The following is a 22,607-nucleotide window of genomic DNA, read 5'->3' on the forward strand; positions in this document are numbered from 1 at the left end:
TATATATATATATATATATATATAATGTTATATATATAATGTTATGTATGTATATAATGTTTTAAATCCAGAACACACACACACACATGCACACACAAATAAAAATATATGTTTAGTATCTGTCATGTAACAGAAATTTTTTTAAAAATACAGATTTTTAAGTTCAGTAACAGCTAAAAACGTCATGGAAAATTCATAGATAATTTGTTAGAGTTTACAACTGCCTACTCAGATACCAGAAGGTCATTTTGCTGAAAGAGCTGTGAAACTCCATTTTTTTTTTTGTGTGTGTGTGTGTGTAGATGGACACAACACAATGCCTTTATTTTTATGTGGTGCTGAGGATCGAACCCAGGCACCGTGCTAGTGAGCACTCTACCATTGAGCCACAATCCCAGCCCCGAAACTCCATTCTTAATACAATGAGAAATCATTGGTCATTATTAAAAATGCACTTCACAAAAGGAAATGGGCAAATTGATTGAAGAAGCAAGTGTTGTTTTGGATCTGGAATGTCCCCCAAAGTCTCATGTGTTGAAGGCTTGGTCCACAGTGAAGCAATGTTCTGAGGTGGGGCTTTCAGGAAATGATTGGATCAAGTGCACTCTGACTACATTATTTGATTAACCCATTGATAGACTCATAATTTGAATGGATTATTGGGAAGTAGTAGCAAGTATAGAAGGTGGGACCTAGTTGAAGGGGGTGGGTCCTTGGGGCCATGCTTTTAGGGACTATATCATGTCCTGGGTCACTTCTCTTTCTGCTTTCCAGAACTCATGAGCTGAGCAGCTTCCTCAGCCACACTTTTCTGCCATGATGTTGTGCCTCACCTCAGGCCCAAAGTAGTGGATTCATCTGATTTTGGACTGAAACCTCTGAAACTGTGAGCCAAAATGAATCTTTCTTCTTTTGAGTTGTTTTTCTCATGCATTTTGTCACACTGACAAAAAGCTGTCTAACACATGGAGTAAAAGAAATTGTACTGGACTATGGAAATCACCTAACAATAATTCTTATACCTTCATCCAAAGTTGCTTAGTTAGTGTTATCAACAAAATTGCCTTGAAAAAGAGGAATTCTGATGGCACTAGACCCTTACTAGGCCTACCAAAAATCTGAAATTGTTAAAAACATTTTAAGAGATATGTTATCTGCCTATAGAATTATTTGTTTGTGAATGTGGAGGGGGTGGAGGTGGTACTGGGAATTGAAACGAGGGTCTTATGCATGCTAGACAAGTGCTCTACCAGTAAGCTATGTCCCTAGCCCTTATTATTTTATTTTGAAACAAGGTGTCAATAAGTTGCCCAGTCTAGCCTTGAACTTGGAATCCTTCTGTTTCTGTCTCCTAAGTAGCTAGAATTACAGGTGTGCACCACCATGCCTGACTTCTTCTTTTTTTTTGGGGGGGGGGGTGCGGTTAATCAAAACCAGAACTTTGTGCATGCTAGGAAAGCTCTATACAACTGAGTTACAGTCCCAGTCCTGCAGCAGAATTCTTTATAGGCCACCTCCAAATTAAGCATAGGGAGGTCTCCCTAACCAGCTTTACCAGGAATATGGTGGTAGCTGAATTTCACAAAAATGTTGCTTGTAAATGGTAAGAGATTCTTTCTGGTCATGTCATTTATGTCATTTTTTAAATACATTACAACAGAATGTATTACAATTCTTATTACACATATAGAGCACAATTTTTCATATGTTTGTATAAAGTATGTTCACGCCAATTCATGTCTTTATACATGTACTTGGTTTTTTGCATTACAATTCTTATTATACATATATACCATAATTTTTCATGTCTATTTGTATATAAAGTAGGTTGACAACCAATTTGTGTCTTCATACGTGTACTGTGTATAATGATGTCCATCACATTCCACCATCCTTGCTAATCCCCTGCCTCCTCCCATTCCCTCCCTCCCCTCTTTTCTATCTAGAATTCATCTATTCCTCCCATGCTCCCCGTCCCTACCCCACTATGAGTCAGCCTTCTTATATCAGAGAAAACATTTGGCCATTTATGTCATCTTGATGGCCTGAAATATTTCCCTCTGCAAAATCTGATGTTCAGTTAAGCAAGATTAAGCTCTAGAGATCTGCTATATAATGTTGTACCTATAGCCAATAATACTGTATTGTACATTTAATAATTTAAAAGAGTAGATATCTTTCTGAGTGATCTTACTATCATAAAAATAATAAAAAGGCAGTGTTCAGGCATTGATAAGGGCTCTCTCACTACACACAATTCCCACCTTTAGGATACCAGAGCATATTGACTATGGCAGTGGAATCTATATCCTGCCTCTATGGATTTGCCTGTTCTGGATATTAAAAAATGAAGTTATATAGCATGTGATCTTTTATATCTGCCTTCTTTAGCTTAACATAATGTTTTCAAGGTATAACTATGATGTAGTATGTATCAGTAGTCCATAATCATTATGACTAAATGTAACTAAATAATATTCCATTGTAACATGGACATTTGGGTTGTTTCTACTTTTTGGCTATTATTAATATTACTATGAGCATTCCTTATAGGTTTATGTGCATACATATATTTTCATTTCTCTTGGGTATTTCTAGGAGTAGAATTGCTGGGTCAAATGGTAATTCAATATTTAATCTTTTGAGGAACAGCTAGTGATTTTGTTCAATTATACCCATTTAGTAGATGAAATGACTTGGACAAAGAGGTTTTAGTGACTTCAGGTTGAGGTTGTGGCTCAGTGGTAGAGCACTTGCTTAGCATGTGTGAGGCACTGGGTTCAATTCTCAGCACCACATAAAAAAAAAGTCAAGGTTTATCAACAACTAAAAAATAAAAATTAAAAAAATAAATAAATAAATAAAATAAAGGCATTGTGTCCATCTACAACTAAAAAATATTTTAAAAATTAGTGATTTCAATGCACTTTTTGCTGAAATTCTCATTCATTTAAAAGCAAGATTTCTGACGATTTCACACCTTGCCTTACTGACAGTTATTTCTCTGAACAGACAGAGGAAGTAACAGGAGGAAGTATTACTTTAGTCTTAATACTGACAAATATGGTGGAACTCTGAAGTGGCAGGAACCTTGGGGAAAGTAACCATGTCTAAGAGTTCATGCCAGTCAAGGAAGAAACACTGGGTAAGGTGGTCTGCCTCAATTTTAAGGAAAAAAGTTAAGAAGCTGAAAGAATATGCAAATATATTGTTAGGTCTTAACCTTGTATTCTGAAAGGGAAAATGGTTTGAGGGTAGGCTCTTGAAAACTACTATTTGTTGAATAAATATTTATCAATTACCTACTGTAGGGATAAGTGTGACCATGTAAGATACGATTCTTAACCTTATTTGATCTTTTATATGGACCATATTTTTGTGTACTAAGCAATTAGCACCTAGTGGTACTGAAAAAAAATTATTGAAAGCATAGTTGATTCCCATTGAAGTTTACCTCTCTTTTTATTTTATTTTACTTTTTATTTTTATTTTTTTGGTCCCAGGGATGCTTAACCACTGATCCACATCACAGCCCTTTTTAATTTATTTAGAGAAAGTGTATTGCTGAGTTGCTTAGAGCCTTGCTCAGTTGCTAAGGCTGGCTTTGAAATTGTAATTCTCAAGCCTCCAGAGCCATTGGGATTACAGGCATGTGCCACTATGCCCAGATTTCACCTTTCTTTTTACTTTATAAATTGTATGAGGTTTGGAAACACATCTATAATATTTATAGATGTATCTCCAATGCCTAGAACTGCAGTGTTCGATATGATAGCCACATGTGATTACTGAGCATTTGAAATGTGGAAGTTTGAAGTGAGATGTACTCTAAACATAAAATGCATACTGAATTCAAAAGACTTATTATGAAAACAAAGTTTGCAAAGTATCTCAATAGGTTTTTTTTTCTACTGAGTACATATTGCTATGGTTTGAATGTCCTCTTCAAAACACATGTTGAGGTTTTATATCCAATATAGTGATATTGAGAGGTAGGGCCTTTAAGAGGTGATTAGGTCATGAGGGCTCTGTTTTTGTGAATGGATTAATGCCATTGTTGTTGGAGATGGTTAATTATCAGGGGAGTGGGCTCCTGATCAAAGGATAAGTTCTACCCTATACCTTTTCTCTGTGTCCCAAATTTCTTGTTTGCCCTGTTATAACAGCACAAAGGCAACTTGCCAGATGCTGGTGCCATCATGCTACAGTTTGGACCCACAGGGTGGTGTATTGGGAGGTGGTAGAACTTTTAAGAGGTGGACCTGATAGGAGGTCCTTAGGACATTGGGGTAGTGTACTTGAAGGGATTCTGGGACCCTGACTCATTATTCTCTCTTTCTTTTGCTTCCTGGCCATAAGGTTAGTGTTTTTTCTTCTTGATGTGCTCCTGTCATGTTGTACTGCCTCACCGTAGGCCCAAAAGTAGTGGGGCCAATTGATCATGGACTGGAATCTCCAAAACTGTGAGCTAAAACAAATCTTTTCTCTTTATAAGTTATTTATCTGAGATACTTTGTTAGTGATGGAAAGTTGACTAACACACATACTCTTGAACTTCATTGTCTCTCAAACCATGAGTAGAATAAAGTTCTATTTTTGTAATTTACCCAGGATTCTACTACAGTAGAAAAAAAAAAACCCAAAACAACCAATCAACCAACCAAACTCACAAACAAAAACCAGACTAAGACATGGTACAATGACAATATGTTGGATTGTTTGGTCAATATATCATTAAAATTATCTTTCCCTTGCTTTGAATATTGTTTGAAAATTTTAAATTACATATTTGACTCACATTTTGTTTCTATTGGACAGTGCTAGTCTAGAACAATGCATTGCATAATCAAATGTGTTTCCATGAATGAGGGAGTAAAGAGAAAAGATAGTCATACAAATTGATGTCATTATACTGGGAACTCTGGTGAATTCATATTTTAAGGATAGTTAGGACAGTAGAAGGAAGAGTATCTAATAAAAGGTAGAATTAAAAGGACAATTTTGGGAAGATTAAGCATCAAGATAAACTTTAGACTCCAGAAACACTGATGACTCAAAAAATGCTCCTTTTTGTATGTTCAGAGCAAGAAAAACAAGAAGAGGATATCCCTACTTTTTGGAATAGGTGAGATATTATTAACAATAAAATTGCAAAAAAGAGGCTCATTCAACTTTTGTTTTGCTTACATACTCTTAGACTTGACACCAGATCTATGTGTTGTACATAACAGGAAAAATGGATGAGTTGGACCATATCAGAACTAAATCTTTTGCTCAGCAAAAGTCTATGTAAAGAGGATGAAAAGACAAGGTATAGATTGTGAGAAAATATTTATAAAATCCATTTCTGACATAGAACTAGTGTCTAAAGTTTATTAAAATCTCTAAAAATTCAACATTAAGAAAATAATCCATTGAAAAATGGAAAAATAGATGAACAGACATTTCACTGAAGAGGATATCCAAATGGTGAATAAAGCTCATGAAAAGATGTTTAACATCCTCAACCATCAGGTAAATACAGTCAGGGTCTCGCTGAGTTGCTTAGGACCTCACAAAGTTCCTGAGGCTGGCTTTGAACTTATGATCCTCCTGCCTCAGCTTCCTGAGCAGCTAAGATTACAGGTGTGTGTCACAGGGCCTGGCTTCTACTTATTTTTCAGGGAGTATGAATTAACGCTATGTGTTTATGAGTCTCAGAGGACTTCATTCTTTACAAACACCATAGCATTCATTTCTCTGTTTATAAAAGTAATGTTTTCTTATGATATGCAATATAGACAACACAGAAAGACATAAAGAATAAAAATCAAGGGGGGAAAGGAAGGACAGCAGAATTTAAAAAAAAAGAATAAAAATCAGCCACAATACTACTACCCAGAGATTAGTACTGATAGTATTTTTAAATTTCTTATTAGAGAATAATTTGCATATAATAAATTTCAGTAAATTTTTATATATGAATGCACTTGTGCAATCATCACCCAGATCAAAATATAGAATATTGTCATCGACCCATATGTGACCTCATGTACCTCCAGTCTATACCATCCACGAGAGGCAAATTCTATTCTAATTTCCATCACTGTAGATTAATTTTACCAATTTTTAAAACTGATATACATGAAATTATATGATATTCACTCTTTTATATGTATGTCTTCTTTTGTTCAAAATTATATTTTTAAGATTGATCCATGTTATTTGTATCAGTAATTCATTACTATTAACATTCCAATATAAATTTCAGAAGGTTTTCCACACATACTCAGACACAACTATAAACGTAAGATCAGTCTATGTGATAACATTTTTCTCCTTTTCATGTCAATATATATATCTAAAATTGTTTTGTTCTGATTACAAAAGTAATATATGTTTACTATATATACTTACTATATATATATATATATTTACTATATATATATATACTTACTTACTGAAGTATATAATTTACAAAGAGACTGTCTCCCATATTTTCCGTAATTTCAGCTACTCAAAATAAATAAATAAACAGACAAATAAATAAATAAGCATTTAGAAGGCTATGGTACTTCTTTTGTGGCAGTTTAAGGGATGGAATTTAGGGCTCATACATATTTGGAAGGCACTGTATCACTGAACAACACCCCGGCCCCATGGAAATTTTGACTACTTTATCATGAACTTAACACTCATTTATTGAATGCATTCTATGTGCTAGACATTTTTCTTGACACTGAGGTTATAGCAATGAACCAAAGAAAGTCTTTGCCATCATAAAACTTACTTTATAGTGGGAACTACTAACAAATGCACAATTAAATATCTGATGTAATATTAAGTAATACTTGATAATAAGAGAGGTAAGGATATTAAAAGAGTGATAGGATACTCAATAGTATTTTTTTAGAAGAAATTATATTTTATTGTCAGAGAGAAAATGAAGGCAAAAGTCTTGAAATTGGAATGTGTTTGGTGTGCAAGGAGACGGGGGAGGGGGCGGGGGAGCAGACAAAGCCAGGAGAAAAGTAGTAGAAAGTGAGGTTTGAATGTAGGTAGGGTGTGTAGAGCCTAATAGTTTGGGATAAGTCCTATGGGTCTTATTCCAAATATGATGAAAGCCATTGGAGTAGTGGAAGCAGGTGAAAGAGATGATCTCATTTTTGTTTTAAAAGAATTATTCTGCTCCTGTGTAGTAAATAGACTGTATAGGGGCAAGAATAGAAGTGTGAACCTCAGAGTGATGAGCTGTTAGCAATGATCCAGGTGAGAGGCAAAGTGGCTTAGACCAGGGTGATAGCAGTGGAAGGGATGAGACAAGGATGGGTCCTGGACTTGTTTATTGGTGACAGGACCATTGGTTACCTGGGTGTGAGGTGTAAGAGAAAGAAAAGAAGTCAAGCATGACTAGAAGATATTTATGCTTGGTGATTTCAGTATTCATATAGATGACCCGTCCAACTCCCTCCCATTTCAATTCCTTTAGGCTTGATGTGTGTGTGTGTGTGTGTGTGTGTGGTGGGGTGGGAGGTCACATACTCAAGCTGAGTCACACTGAGTTTGAGGTTAGATCATTCAAGTGAATATGGTGAGTAGGCAGTTGAAATATGAGTCTAGACTTCAAAATAGGTGTCAGGGCTGGCAAGTTACAGCCACAAAGCTGGATGAAATCACCCAGGGAATGAGTATTGATAGAAAAGAGAAGATACCCAAGGCCTGAGACCTGGATCATTCCAATGTTTAACAATCTGGAAGAAGGAGGAGGAACAAGCAAAAGAGATGAACAGAAACTAGTGAGATAAGAGGAAAACAGTAGAGAGTCATGGAAGCCAAACGAGGAATCTGTTTCAGAAGAGCCACTGTAAGGCCATGCTACTCCTTTGTGAAAACATAACAAAGCAAACAAAAGCCCTCTCTTCCTTAAGTAAAAATAAATTAAATTACTATTGTATTTACTTTCCAGTAAAAAAAAATACAAAAACCATAAAGTCATTCTGTGTAGATTATACAAATCAAATATTGAGCACAAAAGTATAGACAATTTGCAAATTTGGTCACAGCAATTAAGAACTCAAAGCCACCAGAGTATAATAATTTATTATAAAAGAGTTTCATATCTTACTTTTTTTCAGAACAGACATCTTTGTGGCAGTTTCAGTGCTTGCTTATTGTATTTCTATAGGATGGTGATTGTGCTGGAGCCCAGCCCAGGAAGATGGCACCTTCAGCAATGCTGTATCCCCTCTTGTGGCTGCTGGTCCCGCTGAGGTTCCCAAGAGGCTCTTAGCAGTGTCAAAATCCTACCTGAAGGAGCCACAGAATGTCAAGTTCATATAACTATCATTTTGACTTTGAGGTGGGAATGTATCGGGAGAGTAGAACCCTGGGTCTCTGATAATTATGAAGCCACATGCTAGGCTTGGACCACCAAACTCTGGCTGTGTTATGCATGAGAGTGAGATAAAACATCTTATTCTTTAAAATAAAGAACTTCTGTTCCTTAAATGCACCATAAAATGAAAAATGAGAGAGTAAGACTATATTTGCAAACATGTATCTGACATAAGTTGAGAATCCATAATGTATAACATTTAGCAATTGGTAACAAAAAGATGACTCAATAAAAAATGGGCATAGAAATGAGCAAGTGTTTTACAGAAGAGAAATATATATGGCAAATAAACATATTAAAATGCCCAACCTTAATATTGTAGTAATAATAGAAATAGAAATTTTATATCCACAATATAATAACAATTTAAAAGTCTGAAATACCAAGTATTAGCTATGATATGGTACAATGGGAAATTATACCTTGCTTGTGGCAATGTAAATTCGTACAATTTTTTTTCTTTTGTTGTTGGTGGCATTGGTGTGATAGCTAAGAATTCATTGTCTCATCATTTTGGAAAACAATGATTTGGAAATCTGAAGTTATGGAAAGATGGTAGGAGTAACTGAGCAAGTAAGTTGGAAATATAGGTTGTCTAATAAATATGAGGCTTGAATTCATGATTCAAGAGGCAGAAAATTTTGTGTGATGACAAAGTACAAGGTGAAACCTTGCACATGGTTTGCTAAAGTGGAATTGTTCTTTGAAGATAACAAGGTATATTAATTTAGGTTCCATCAGGATAGAGAAACCCCACAGTAATTTGAACAGAAAAAGTTTAACATAAAAAATTAAGGATAAAAAATAAAAAGGGCTAGCAATGTGGCTCAGTGGTTGAGTGCCCCTGGGTTCAATCCCCAATACAACCACCACCAACAACAACAGAAAAAAAGAAGTATACCAGGATTGGAACATTGAGGGACTGGCCTAGTAAGAAAAAAAGGAACTCTAAAATAATATAGGAATAGCAGATGTAATATAGAATAACAGACAATATAAAAATAACATGTAGGGGCTGGGGATGGAGCTCAGTTGGTAGAGTGCTTGCCTCGTATGCACAAGGCCCTGGGTTCAATCCCCAGCAACACACACACACACACACACACACACACACACACAAAGACAAATAACGTGTAATAGCCAATACTCGTAGAACTGTGATAACCCTCCTCTCTGATATCTAGGCCATATATTAGAGAAGTTGTTTGGTGCTGAGTCAGTGGAACTTGTTGGACATCTGTCCTCTGGAACTAGCCATAAATATGCTCCTCTAAGATACTAGTTCGCAAGGAAGGTGTCTTAACAGAGACAATTAGCTACAGAACTGCCCAAGGGCAGTGCCAAGGGAAGCAGTACATTTGGTACATTGTGTCCTGGGGAAGCTAGCGCTTCAGAAGGTGGGCAAAGTAAAAATGTTTCAAAGTTCCAGGTCCATTTTCACAGAGTAGACATAATGGTGCACCAAAAGGAAAGCTGGGAGCTCAGCAAGAGTATGTGGAGGGAGCACACAGGAAACAGGAAGTAAAACCCCTCCTTACTGCAATGTCTCTGCACCATTGATTACTGGTAAAACTTAAAACCATACAAGCTGGCAAATCAAAATATATTTCAAAGTTCCAGGTCTATTTTCACAGAACAGGCATGAAGATACACTGAAAGTTAACACATTAATTACTGGAAGAAGCAGTCAAATAACTGAGTGCACATGGTGTTGGATTGTTGTTTTGGAGGAGTTGAAGTGAACTAGGTGTTGGCAGAAACTGGAGTACACTAGAAGGTCAGAAATCAATTTATTTCTTCAAGTGTGACTGTGACGTTGGTCTATCTACTGCAGAATCAAGTGTGATATTAATAATACATTTTCCTTTCCCCATTGCACATCTTCTGCGTTAGAATATATTTGGGAATTGGGCCCCCAATCCTTCTTTTTAACAAGTGTGCCATTAGATTTGAAATTTAAAAGTACATCAATTATGACTATTGCAAGTAGATAAAAGTAAAGGAAAAAAGTATAACAGGTCCCAGTGTACCAAATATCCAGTTTTAACAAACCTTCACACTTGCCTTATTTTCTGCAGATATTTTTATTTTACATAAAAACCTATTTTAGTTCAAGTTCCACTTACTCATTCCTTTCTCATTTATCACTCTTAGGAGGTGATTATTCTGAACTTCCCTGTTTGTCAATCACTGCTTTAGGCTATGGAGAGCTTTTGAGGGTTTTGAGTAGGGATGTTAACGCTAGAGGTGCTTTTGGAAAATTGGTAAAAATGTGCTCAGCTGGAGAACTCATAAAATGAGAAGGGGAGGTGGACAAGTACTCCAGAGGCAGGTTCAGTGTCCCAGAGGGTGTGGTCCTAGACTTTTGCCCTTTTTACTCATGCTCATGGATGAAGTCTGCTCTTTGTGTTCCTGTGACCTCCAGTATCCCCCTGCCAACCTTATTCCCCTAGTTCATCGGTTGCTTTAGCAAGCCAGCTCAAGTTCCACGATTAGTCATTTCACCAAGATGCTTGCCACTGCCCTGAAATTCCCTGCTTTTTTGACATTATACCATACCAACTTTGACTCCAATCTTTATGTTAATAGAGCTGTTTCTTTTGTCTTGAGGTGGTGACCTTGCTTTTCTGGTTCTACTTTATTCCTTATATTAATTTGCTATAGCCAGCATCCAAAATGAGGCAGATTTTCATCCAGGTGACCTCAATAAACTCAAGCCTATTTTGGACTAGGCCAGGTTCCTGAAGTTACTCTTGCTTTGTTCTTCATTAGAAAATGAAAGTGATACCTTAATAATACTGCCAAATTTTGTTGTCTGTAGAGTAAAATTTTGATGAGCAATTGTGAAAATTGTCCAAATGACATATAAAAGTGTTTATAGAGGTCAGACCAGGGAATTTAATTTCTTAACAAATGAATTCTGTTTTTATTTCCATTACATAGATTTGGCCATGGGTCAAAGGCAATAAAACATCTGACTATATTTATTTTGCTTATATCAGCCAAAACATATGGGGGTCAAATCCCTATTATATGGATAGACTATGGATAGACACAACATGTATGAATCTGTAAATGATGATGTTGAATTAAGAAACCCTATGAAGTAGAACCAACCTAGATGCCCTTCAATAGATGAATGGATAAAAAAAAGTATGGCATATATACACAATGGAATATTACTCAGCAATAAAAGAGAATAAAATCATGGCATTTGCAGGTAAATTGATGGAGCTAGAGAAGATAATGCTAAGTGAATTTAGCCAATCCCCCAAAACCAAATGCTGATTGTTTTGTTTGATATAAGGAGGCTGATTCATAGTGGGATAGGGAGCGGGAGCATTGGAGGAATAGATGAACTCTAGATAGGGGAGAGGGGTTGGAGGGGAAGGGAGGGGGCATGGGTAATTAATGATGGTGGAATGTGATGATCATTACTATCCAAAGTACATGTATGAAGACAGGAATCGGTGTGAATATACTGTCTATACAACCAGAGATATGAAAAAATGTGCTCTATATATGTAATAAGAAGTGTTATGCATTCTGCTGTCATATATAAATAAAAATGATATTATTAAAAAACAAACCCCATGAAATGAAGTAGTGTGCTGTATACTTCCATTTATACAAGATAATTAAAAATACAAACTAATCTCTTTTTTTTAACCAACTAATTTAAAGAGACTGAAAACATTGGTGTTTGGTTGCCTGAGATGTCAGAGGAAGGAAGAGAAGAAGGTGTTAAAAGAGCACAAGGACACTTTTGGGGGTGATGGAAAGTTTATCTTGATTTTGTGTGTGATTATATCAAAAGTGTTGCATATGTCAAAATTCATTAATTTGTATGCCTTCAGTATTGCAGTTTATTATGTACTAATTATATCTCAATAAAGTCACAAAAATAATTAGTAAGACTGTCTTATGTCATTAAAAAAAAAAAAAAAAACACCAGATGCAGTGACACACGCCTGTAATATCAGCAGTTCTGGAGGCTGAGACAGGAGAATCTGTAGCTCAAAGCCAGCCTCAGCAATTTAGGGAGGCACTAAGCAATTTAGGAGATCCTGTCTCTAAATGAAATACAAAATAGGTCTGGGGGTGTGGCTAAGTGGTCAATTCCCCTGAGTTCAATCCCCAGTACCAGAAAACCAAAACATAAAAATAAAAAAACCCTCCAAAACAAAATCCTTGTTATAATCAAGTGTTGTCTATACCTGGGACACCATCTGAGTTCATTCATTCACACAACATTCAGCATTACTGAACATCTATGGTGCATACCAGGCACTCTGCTGAGAGCACAGTGTTAAATAAGGAGATGAGAGTTACTCTAGGAAGCTTACATTGTGGCAGAGGAGACAGGTCAACAAATAATAACAGTGTGATAAGTGTTCTGACAGAGCAAGAAGGGGCAGTTTTGAAAATGCTTATCAGGATTATCTGAGCTGATTATTTGATAGTAGATGCCTGAAACTGTGTTGAAAAGGATTCTGAAGCTTAGCAGGAAAGAACTGTGACTGGATGTCCCCCAGGCATCAGGGGTAGTGATTTTGGTGAATGACATACATTTGCCAATGTAGAGCTATCTTATTAAACTTGGCTTTACTTAAATTTCTCAATAATATGACTATTTTAACTGGTTCTGAAAATATAGTTGAAAATAATAGAGCTCTCTTATTATGGACTCGCTTTTTTTTCAGAGCAGTATTTTAAATGCAAAGTGTTTCTTGTTGGGGAAACATGAACCTTCGAGCCTGTAGTATACACAGAGGACGAGTGCTCTTTTGTTCTCATACATTGTTTTTAAGTGTATTTTACCCACTTATGTGACTGTGTCTGAGCCTTTGCTAAGGGTACTGCAGCTGGATTGTGTAGTGGAACCAGGTCCAGAAAAAGAATTGCTCAAGAATGCAAGTAAACAGGATGTCAGATGTTATCCTTAGCCTATTTCCCTAAACATAGCTTTTTGGCTGCAAAGTAAAATGCCATTCTTCTAACTTCTGCTTATACACAGTGATGGCTGACAGCAGGCACAATCTTCATTTGCTTGGCACAGTGTCACTGTGCAACTCAGTGTGTTTTGCAAGGAAGGATCATGACACCCAGCATCTCTCTGAGATAGTATAAGGACATCCGGTCATGTTTTGGAGGTACTTTCTCAGCCTGCCTAACTTTTCCGAGCTTTGTTGTGCCAGCATAGCTCCCCCCCAGGCTTAGATCTGTCTGCCCTAAGAACCAGTTGGCATCTTCCTCCTAACAGAAGCCAGATTTTCACTGAGGCTACACTATTTATTGATAGTGTTTTCCCTGACTGACCCATGAGTGTCTCATTTCCAAGGTCCCTGAAGTGCTGGCTCACCTCTGTTTTCCACAGCACTTGCTTCCTTTTCTTTCCTCCCTCCCAGCATCCTCCTCACTTCCTTTCCTTATAGCTTCTTGCACTGTTTTTTTTTTTTTTTTTTTTTTGTGTGTGTGTGTGTGACAGAGAGAGAGAGAGAGAGAGAGAGAGAGAGAAAGAGAGAGAGTGCATGCATGTGTGCTTCTTCTTCCTTTTTTATCCCAATGAATTTGCTTTTCAGATTTTGAAAAAGAAAACTAGTTTATCCAGGATTCTTTCTGTTTTTTTTCCTGTTTCCATATCTTTGTGTTGATCTCTGTAGTTTTCAGATCCCACGTTTTTGTGTGGGTTCCACTGTTGTCTAAGGAAAGTTGTTTTAAACCTTTGCTCTGCAAGCACCAGCAGAGAACTCAGAAAAAGGAAGACAACAGCAGATGCAATCACGGATGTGGCTTAGTCCTTGCAGCTGCCCCAGAGAACTGTTCAGAGTGTACCATCCACAGTAATGAATCCAGAAGAGCGAATCGTGACATGGCTTATATCTTTGGGAGTTTTAGATTCCCCAAAAAAGACCATCTGTGATCCGGAGGAGTTCTTGAAGTCCTCGCTGAAAAATGGGGTAGTGCTATGCAAACTGATCAACAGACTTATGCCTGGCTCAGTGGAAAAGGTAAGGTCAATTTTGCAGTATCTTTGGGATTGCTTGCCATCAGAAAGCAGTAATAATATAACTCTCAAGATTTCCCACTACTCAGGTTGTGAGAATCTCCTACTTGAATATGTTTCTGAAAGTTAGACATTCCTTTGTACTGCTTTTGTAGTTTGAAATAGTCAGGAAGCTAAGTGTATTCCTTCAGTAACTGGCCCCCAAATTTTCGCAGAATAATAACCTGTTACACCACTGGCAAGAGGGGACAGGGCAATACCCATATCACAAATTTTCTGTGTCGTGGAGATGCATACTGCACTTCCCTGTGTATCTCAGACATGTTTAAAACTTGGGGTGCATATGAGTCTTTGGAATAATTGTATGATTTATAGCAGGTCTTGATGATATTTACTGACAGGTTGCCTAAAAATTGATGTAAATTTCCTTTTCAAAAAATTGCCATTGAAGAAGGGACTATTTAGCAAGCAGAAGTGGTTTAAAATGTCACATAAGGTTTGTGAAAACAAGAGAAACCAAATATATATATTTTGAATGCAATGTGCGTTCAAAGTGAAACTAAACTTACCCTCTTTAAAAAAATCCCAAGATTTTTAAAAATATTTTTTAAGTTATAGATGGACAAAATACCTTTATTTAATTATTTTTATGTGGTGCTGAGGATCAAACTCAGTGCCTCATACATGCAAGGCAAGCATTCTGCCACTGAGTCATAATCCCAGCCCCAAATCCCAAGATATTTTGATGTTGGGAGCCCATGATATTGACAATAGATAATTTCTAAGTTAGGCCCTTTAAGTAAGCTTAATGGTAGAGTCCTGCAATTATTTTCTTAAGCTCATCATGGAATATGACTGAGTAGCATTCTTTTGTCTTCTTGAACCAGTTTGTATTTTTATTGAGCAAGTAGATTTAACTTATAATCTCTTAAACCTGAGACACAGTGATAAAATGGGGGTAAAACAGAGAAATATAATCAAATTAGACAACAGCCAAGGGAAATAATTTTTTAATAATTTGTCATGGGGAGGGGAGGTAAGAAGTATTGCTTTCTTGCTTGAAAGCAAGAACTGAACTCAAACAAATACTGTCTTGGTCTCTCTAAATTTGTTATCACCACCTGAAGGTTGAAGGCATGAGAAAACGCTCGTAAGTAGAAGTGGCTTGGTGACATTTGAAAGAAAAACCAACCATTTAGATTTTTGCATCACTTCCTTTGGTGGTTATTTCTCTTCCTGGTTTGGTAGCAGCATTACCCTCTGCCTTATTTAGCTATCAGCAAATGATGAATATGGTTTGCTGGGCATGGGATGACAATCTCCAAGTGACATTTGACTGTATTTCTCTAGTATTGTCTGGAGCCCCAAAATGAAGCCAGCTGCATCAGTAACATCAATGGCTTCCTGAAAGGATGTGCAACCCTCCAAGTGGAGGTAAGCCTACCCAGCTTATCTTCCTTGTTGTCACTATTTGTGCTCTGCTGATAAAAATTGGTGAGTAAGAGTACTTCATCGATTTTCACTGCCAATGGCCACTGACTTAAACAGGAGTAGTATGTTATAGAAACCAGAGTTGAGTTGGTGGCCCGCAGAGGTAGATTGCTAGTGTTGGTCTTTTCCATAAACCAGTTCCAAACAAAACTCAAAAGATGGTGCTGGGGTTGTGGCTCAGTGGTACTGCACTCACCTCGTGTGTGCAACACCCTGGGTTTAATCCTCAGCACCACATATAAATAAATAAATAAATAAATAAATAGATTCTGTCAACTACCAATAACAGTAGTGCCTATTATTATTATTGTTTTTATTATTATTATTTTTCAGCACTAAGGATAGAACCCAGGGTCTCAAGCACTCTGGGATAATGCTCTACCACTGGGCTACATCTCCAGCCCTAAATTATGCCTTTTAAACACACATCCAATCCCTTAAAATAGGCTTCCAGTGACAGAGCTTTTGTGGGTGTTCTTCCCCACAAAGGGGAACCAAAAGTAGGCCACTGATAGCTGAAGAGGGTCACTGTAATTCCCTTGAGTTGGGAAGCAAAGAAAGGCCATTGCCATTGTTTCCCATTAACTCCTCAGACCAGGGGTCTTGAAAAGTTGAGAGAGCCTGGCCTCGAGGTATAAATTATATCTTAAAGTATGTTGCATCACTAATGGGTCCTTACAGCTTTTATAATGGTGTTACTGAAAAGGAGGTGATTCTTCCACCTGTGTGTCAAGATACTTAACTTTTCTGTGCCTTGATGTTTTTATCTGCAAAATGGACATAATAATAGTTACTTTTCCTTAATGGATCAAATGAGACACTGAATAACAATTTAGGGCTAAAAACACCAACCTCATAAGATCTATGAGATAATTTATGTAATGTCCTCAGCACAGGGCTGGGACAAAAGTTTCCTTTATTAGTAGATTAGCATTAGCAGTGTAACCTGTGGACAGGTACTAGTGTGTTTTTTTTTTTTTAATTTTTTTTTAGTTGTAGTTGGACCCAATACCTTTATCTCATTCACTTATTTTTATGTGGTGCTGAGGATTGAACCCAGGGCCCCAAGCATGTTAGGCAAGCGCTCTACCGCTGAGCCACAATCCCAGCCCAGAGTAGTAGAGGTTTGAGCCTGGACTCTGGTGCTAGATTTCTTGGGTTTAAATCTCAATTCCAGGGGCTGGGGATATAGCTCAGTTGGTAGAGTGTCTGCTTAGCATTCACAAGCCCCCCAGGTTCAATCCCTAGAACCACCAAAAATAGAAAAAAAAATTTAATTTCTCTTCATTAGTGGATTTGTGATCTCTGGCATATTACTTAAATATGCCTCTATGCCCTTGTGAAATGGGAATAATAGGGGTACCTATGTCATAGGACTGATGTGAAATCTCAATGAATTTAGTCATATAAATCCCCCAAACAAGTTCTTGGAACATTTTCAAGTGGTAGTTATTCTTATTAGCAGTACTAGGAACTTCACCCCAGATACTTAGCTTGCTTCACAATTTCCCTAAAGCTAGCCCTAGTGTAAAGCAACACCTATCTCAGAATATCTTATTCCAGTTTTCCCTATTGCCCAATTTGAGAGCTGTGTGTGTATGTGTGTGTGTGTGTGTGTGTGTGACACACATGTGCATGCATGTGGCTTTTGGGGTAGACATAGCTTCAGACCACCACTTGATATTCCTTATAGAATGATGTCTACTATGGAACAGATCATGGTATTTTCTTTTTTAATTTTTCAAATAAAAACATGGTGAAGTTGCCAATGATTGCTGTGCTCTGAAGCTGCCAGAAGGTAGACTGAGCTACTCTGCAGTTCTAAGAATACTAGATGGTACAGAAATACCTCCTGGGTCTGGCATTGTTGGGGATTTTTCCAATAACTAATGCTTACTCCTTTAAGCATAAGTGCTTAAAATATTTTTATCCACTTTGGGTAGAAATCTTTCTAAAAAGTGCATCACAATAATTCATCTTCTTAAAAAGGATTGGGCATATTTTCATCTCTTTTTGATAATTCAGGCTGACCTGAGTGTGTGATGAATATGGTAAAAAGCAATATCTGCAATTGCAGTTACTCATAAGCCTTCCCTAGTTTAATCTGAGTTAGAGTCTTGGCTTGGTCAGTTACTGACTCTGGGAAAAGTTACTTGCCATGTCTGTGCTCCTTTTTCCTCATTTGTATAATGAGGACATTAGCAATATGTACCACATAGGATTGCTTTGAGGATCAAATGAGATGATGCATCCAAGGCACTTAATATATCACTGTACAAAAATATGAACACTGGCTGTTCTTGGATGTGTTGTTACTCATGTTTGTAGGTGATATACAGGTGCCATACTGGGGCCCTCCTAGAACCCTGAGAGAAGACTCATAAAATTAGTAAACAAGGGATGAGACTGGAAGCTGAGCTGGGAAGCTCCAAGCAGCTATGTTGACCATAAAGTCTCAAGCCAGGAAACAGACTCAAACACACAAATATTTTCAAGTGTCACTAGACAGAGTATCTGTCAGGCCTAGCATAGTGCCTGACATAAGACATGTCTAATGAAGTTTTGTTCACTCTATAAAACTGTGAATATATTAAAAGCAAGAAAAATCAGGGCTTGACTATTGCCCAGAACACACCGTTACTCATCTAAAGAATGAGTGCCAGCTTGAAATGGTCAGTTTGACAATGTAAAAAACATGGAGCCTGAGATGCAGTTGGGAATCAGATTCTGGGGCATAGGGACCACATTAAAGAGCTGCTGCCTTCTGGACCTCTGAGGCCATTTGGTTTATTCCAGATGACTTCTATCTTTGTGTTCTCATATTGTGACAATGTCTTAGGGTCTCCAGAGGATCACACAAATAGTAACTGATGGGGGAAGTCTGCTGAGACACCTGGGTAACAGTGTTCTCTGAAGCACTTCCCCAACTTTGATAAAATCCCTTGAAACACAAAAGTTTAAAAAATTCTGATGAAGTCAAATTCATTTATTTTTTTAATTTTGTTATTTGTATCTTTCATATCATCTAAGAAACCCTTGCCTATTCAAAGGTTATGAAGATTTACTTTGATTTTTCTTCTAAGAGTGTTACAGTTCTAATTCTTACACTAGGGGCCTTGATCCATTTTGAGTTAATTTCTTTATGTGATAGGAGACAAGGGTCTAAATGAATTCCTTTGCATGCACACATGCATTTTTCCTCAGTATAATTGATTGAAAAATTATTCTTTCTTCAATTGAATTGATTAATGTAGCTTTTTAAAATCAGAAGGTGTGAGTCCTCAGCTTTGTTCTTCATTTTCAAAATTGTTTTGGCTATTCTGGATCCCTTGCATGTCCATGTGAATTTTAGGACCAGCTTGTCCATTTCTGTGGGGGGAAAAAGCCAGCTGAGATTTTGATAGTTATTGTGTTCAGTCTGCAGATCACTTTGGGACATATTGTCATCTTGATAACTTTTCAGTCTTTGAATCTATAAACACAGGATATCTTTCCATTTATTTAGGTCTTCTTTAATTTTATTTGACAATGTTTTGTAGTCTTCAGTGTAAATGTCCTATGCCTCCTTGGTTTAATTTTTTCCAAAGTATTTTATTCTTCTTGAAGCTATTATAAATAGAATTATTTTCTTAATTTTGTATTTGAATTTTTCATTTCAAGTGTATAGAAATACAATTGATTTTTTATATTTCTCTTCAACTTTGTATAAGATTATGTCATCTGTGAACAGATACCATTTCTTCTTTCCTTCCAATCTGGATAACTTTCATTTCATTTTCTTCCTTCATCTGTCTGCCTAGAACCTCCAGCACAATGTTAAATAGAAGTAGTGAGAATGTTCTTGTCTTGTTTCTGATTTTAAAGACTAAAGCTTTCAGACTTTCACTACTGAATATGTTATTAGCAGTGTATTTTTCATAGATACCCTTTATCATGTTGAGGAAATTCCCTAACACTGCTAGTTTGTTGAGGGATTTTTTTTTTAATTGTAAAAGGGTGCTGGATTTTGTCAAATGCTTTTACTGCTTCTGTGAAGATGATCATTGTTTTTTATATTGATATGCTCTATTACATTCATTGATTTTCATATGTTAAATCAATCTTCCATTATGGATAAATTCCAGTGAGTTATGTTGCATATGCACATAAAAAATTGTGTACAATTGTGATTATTTTTGAAGAATCTTTCTCAGAAGTGGAATGACTGTGTCAAAATTTGATAGATAATATTATTCTAGAAAAATGCTATCCAAAGTTACACTGCCACCAACAGTTAGAAGAGTCCTCTTCCTTGTGTGTATGACAGCATGGGATATTATTTATCTTTAAAGTTTGCTAAACTAATGGATGAAAACTATATTTTATTTTTTTTGCTGTAATTTGTATTTCATGATTCCTAATGAATTAGGACATCCTCTCCCTTATAGTCCATCTGTATTGCTTTTTCTAAACCAAATATATCTTTTTTAGTTTCTTACACAATGAAGAAGGCCAGGGGGTGGTATTTGGGTCTGAAGTTAAAACTTTCCAAATCCCCTATGGAAAAAAATCTTTGTTTCCAGGTAGTGTAACTAATGTGACTAGGAAGTCTTTCACAACATGACAACATGAGTTCTAGCAATGATAGATAGATTTGTTGGTGTTTTGCCTTTGGACTCAGTGGGTATCAGGGACACATATGATTCTCATCTGTTGGAAGTGGCCTATGTAGTACCTCCCTGCATTGTTCTGGCAACAGCCACAGGACTGACTGCGAAAGTTCCAGCCTTGTGGCTTTCCTCTGCTTAAAGGACCAGGCCTTTCCCCTGCTTCATCCCCAATAGGTACTCTTGTTTTGTCCTCTACCACCACTGCTACGTACTCGCTGCTAGGGACATCCTAACATCTCGTATTTTGCTCCTGGGTCCAGCTTACTTTTGCCAAAGGATGTTTTGCTCATGAAGAGTTTCATTGAATGAATATGAGGCTCAATTAGTGTTTCTTTCACTTTCTCTCTCTCCCTCCTTCCCTTTTTTTTCCCCCTCTCTCTTCATTTCTTCCTTCTTTCTTCCTTCCTTCCAATACCAGCTGGAAAGTGTATGGCTTTTTCTCTGTCCCCACCCCCTCACTCCCTCCTGTCTTCCTGAGTCACTCCATCTGCCTTGTCACTGGAACAGCATGGGTGCCTTCCCCAAAGTGAGGCCTGTGGGATGGACGATTTGCCATTTCCCAGGGGCTGCTCTGCAGGGAGGCGGGGAGTAAGGCAGCTCTACTAATAATCATGAGTCAAGGAGAAATCTCCAACCAGCCAGCTCCAGCTCTTAGGAGAGCTGTACCTCCCTGGAGCATAGACCCAAGGCCCAGAACCAACCCATAGCTGTAATGGTACAACAGGCCTTCTTCCAAGCCCTGACCCTGTCATCTGTGTGAAGTCGGAGCCTCCTCTCTAGGCCTCAGTTGACTCACCTGTAAAATGAGACTAGTGTAGGGCTTGGGTAATGTCTAATAGTCTGAGACTCCTCTTAATTTTTCCATTGCCATCATTCTCCAGTGGGCAAGCTTTGCATAATTAGCTGCTCAATTTGACTAGTGAGAAGACTAAAGAAGATTTTGGTAAGTTTTTCTTCTCCTGCTGAGCACATATGACACACCAAGTGGAATTTCCACAACTTAATTGAATGTCACCCATGACTCTGGCCATCCTAAATTTTTATTGACCACATTGTATTTCTGTAAAAATTAGACTTCAAGTAAGGTTGTAAATATTTCCCATCTATCAGGAAACTGTTTTATTCTTCCTCAAAGAGACTATTTGATTTGGGGTCTGTTGTCAGAGAGCTTAGGAAGGGCATCTAGGGTAGTTCAGGGAGGGGAGGTATGTGAAGGGCCACTGAGAGCTTTGTGCTTGGGTGTCTCATGGCTCAACAGGAAGCTTGGGGGTTCTGAGTAGCATCTGGGGGTGGGGGAGAAAGTGGGCCACTACTAGGAATGTCTAGTCCAGGATTCCCGCCCGAATCTTTGGCAGTGGCCCATGGCCAGCCAGGCACTGGTAGCCCAGGGCTTGGGACTGAACCCGGTGGTAGCAGCATGCGCAGTGTAGCTGCTGCTGTTCTACCATGGCTTTTGCTGCTGCCACAGCTAGCTAGGCTGCTGTTGTTGCTGGTGCTGCTACTGCTGCTGGTGGTGCTGCTGCTGCTGCTGCTCTGCCCTATGCCGCTGTCACTTCCAGTTCCTACTTCTGCGATCCAGGTCCGGGTCACTGCTTCCCTGCCGCTGGCCCAGTCCCTCCAGGCCGCTTCCCCTCCCGGGCTCTGGCTCTGGGTAGGAGGGAGGTCAGTGCTGGCAGAGGAGTGGGGTCCCAAGGAGCCTTACGAGCAGGCTCCCTGAGTAGCCGCTCCCCTCCCGCCGCCGCCCCACGCGCCCTCACCAGGCTAGTCGCCAGCGCACCCAGCGGGGCGCGCTTCCCGCACCCCCAGTTGGGCCCCGAGGTCCTCCGTCCCGCTGAGCCGCACAGCTCTGGCAGCAAGAACTTGAGGACAAGAATGACTTCCCTTTAGATTAAAAAAAAAGGGGGGGGGGTGAAAAAATCCCTGGACTGGAGAGACTGGCGGCGCGGCACGGAGTTTGGAGGGGGCGCCCCTCCTCGCCCGCGTCCAGGAGCAAAGTTGCAGCCGCCCTCCCGCTGGGGCGAGCCGAGCCCAGCTCTCCAGTTTCGCTCTGGTGGCGGCCGTGCTCAGGGCAGGGTCCCAGCTCGTC

At 38.2% G+C, this 22,607-nt stretch overlaps 2 protein-coding genes and 1 long non-coding RNA gene across 8 annotated transcripts in view; 2 read left to right on the forward strand and 1 right to left on the reverse strand.

Moving 5' to 3' along the window:
* Window positions 1-3,573: 3,573 nt before the first annotated feature.
* Window positions 3,574-9,308, forward strand: LOC125614333. Its single transcript, XR_007344942.1, has 2 exons — window positions 3,574-5,125; window positions 8,165-9,308. It is a non-coding gene; the product is annotated as an uncharacterized LOC125614333 (long non-coding RNA).
* Window positions 9,309-13,928: 4,620 nt separating this feature from the next.
* Window positions 13,929-22,607, forward strand: part of Arhgef6 (Rac/Cdc42 guanine nucleotide exchange factor 6) — a 105,846-nt gene continuing 97,167 nt past the window's right edge. For 3 of the 4 annotated variants that reach the window (XM_048797020.1, XM_048797021.1, XM_048797022.1), the window contains exons 1-2: window positions 13,929-14,385; window positions 15,732-15,815. In XM_048797020.1, the coding sequence (XP_048652977.1) occupies window positions 14,221-14,385; window positions 15,732-15,815 (249 nt within the window). In that variant the 5' untranslated portion in view covers window positions 13,929-14,220. The remainder of the gene's footprint in view (window positions 14,386-15,731; window positions 15,816-22,607) is intronic. The other variant, XM_015498033.2, reaches the window with a different exon arrangement.
* Window positions 21,451-22,607, reverse strand: part of LOC125614349 (putative protein TPRXL) — a 1,945-nt gene continuing 788 nt past the window's right edge. The window contains exons 1-2 of one of the 3 annotated variants that reach the window (XR_007344954.1): window positions 22,279-22,510; window positions 21,451-22,168 (exon numbers count right to left, since the gene is read on the reverse strand). Coding sequence is in view for 1 of the 3 variants with exons in the window: in XM_048797023.1 (XP_048652980.1) it covers window positions 21,773-22,168 (396 nt within the window). In the remaining 2 variants the exon portion in view is untranslated. Of the gene's footprint in view, window positions 22,169-22,278; window positions 22,511-22,607 lie in introns of those variants that run through there. The other 2 variants (XR_007344953.1, XM_048797023.1) reach the window with 2 other exon arrangements.

This window comes from Marmota marmota, unplaced genomic scaffold, assembly GCF_001458135.2.
Source record: "Marmota marmota marmota unplaced genomic scaffold, marMar, whole genome shotgun sequence".
NCBI classification, from domain to species: domain Eukaryota; kingdom Metazoa; phylum Chordata; class Mammalia; order Rodentia; family Sciuridae; genus Marmota; species Marmota marmota.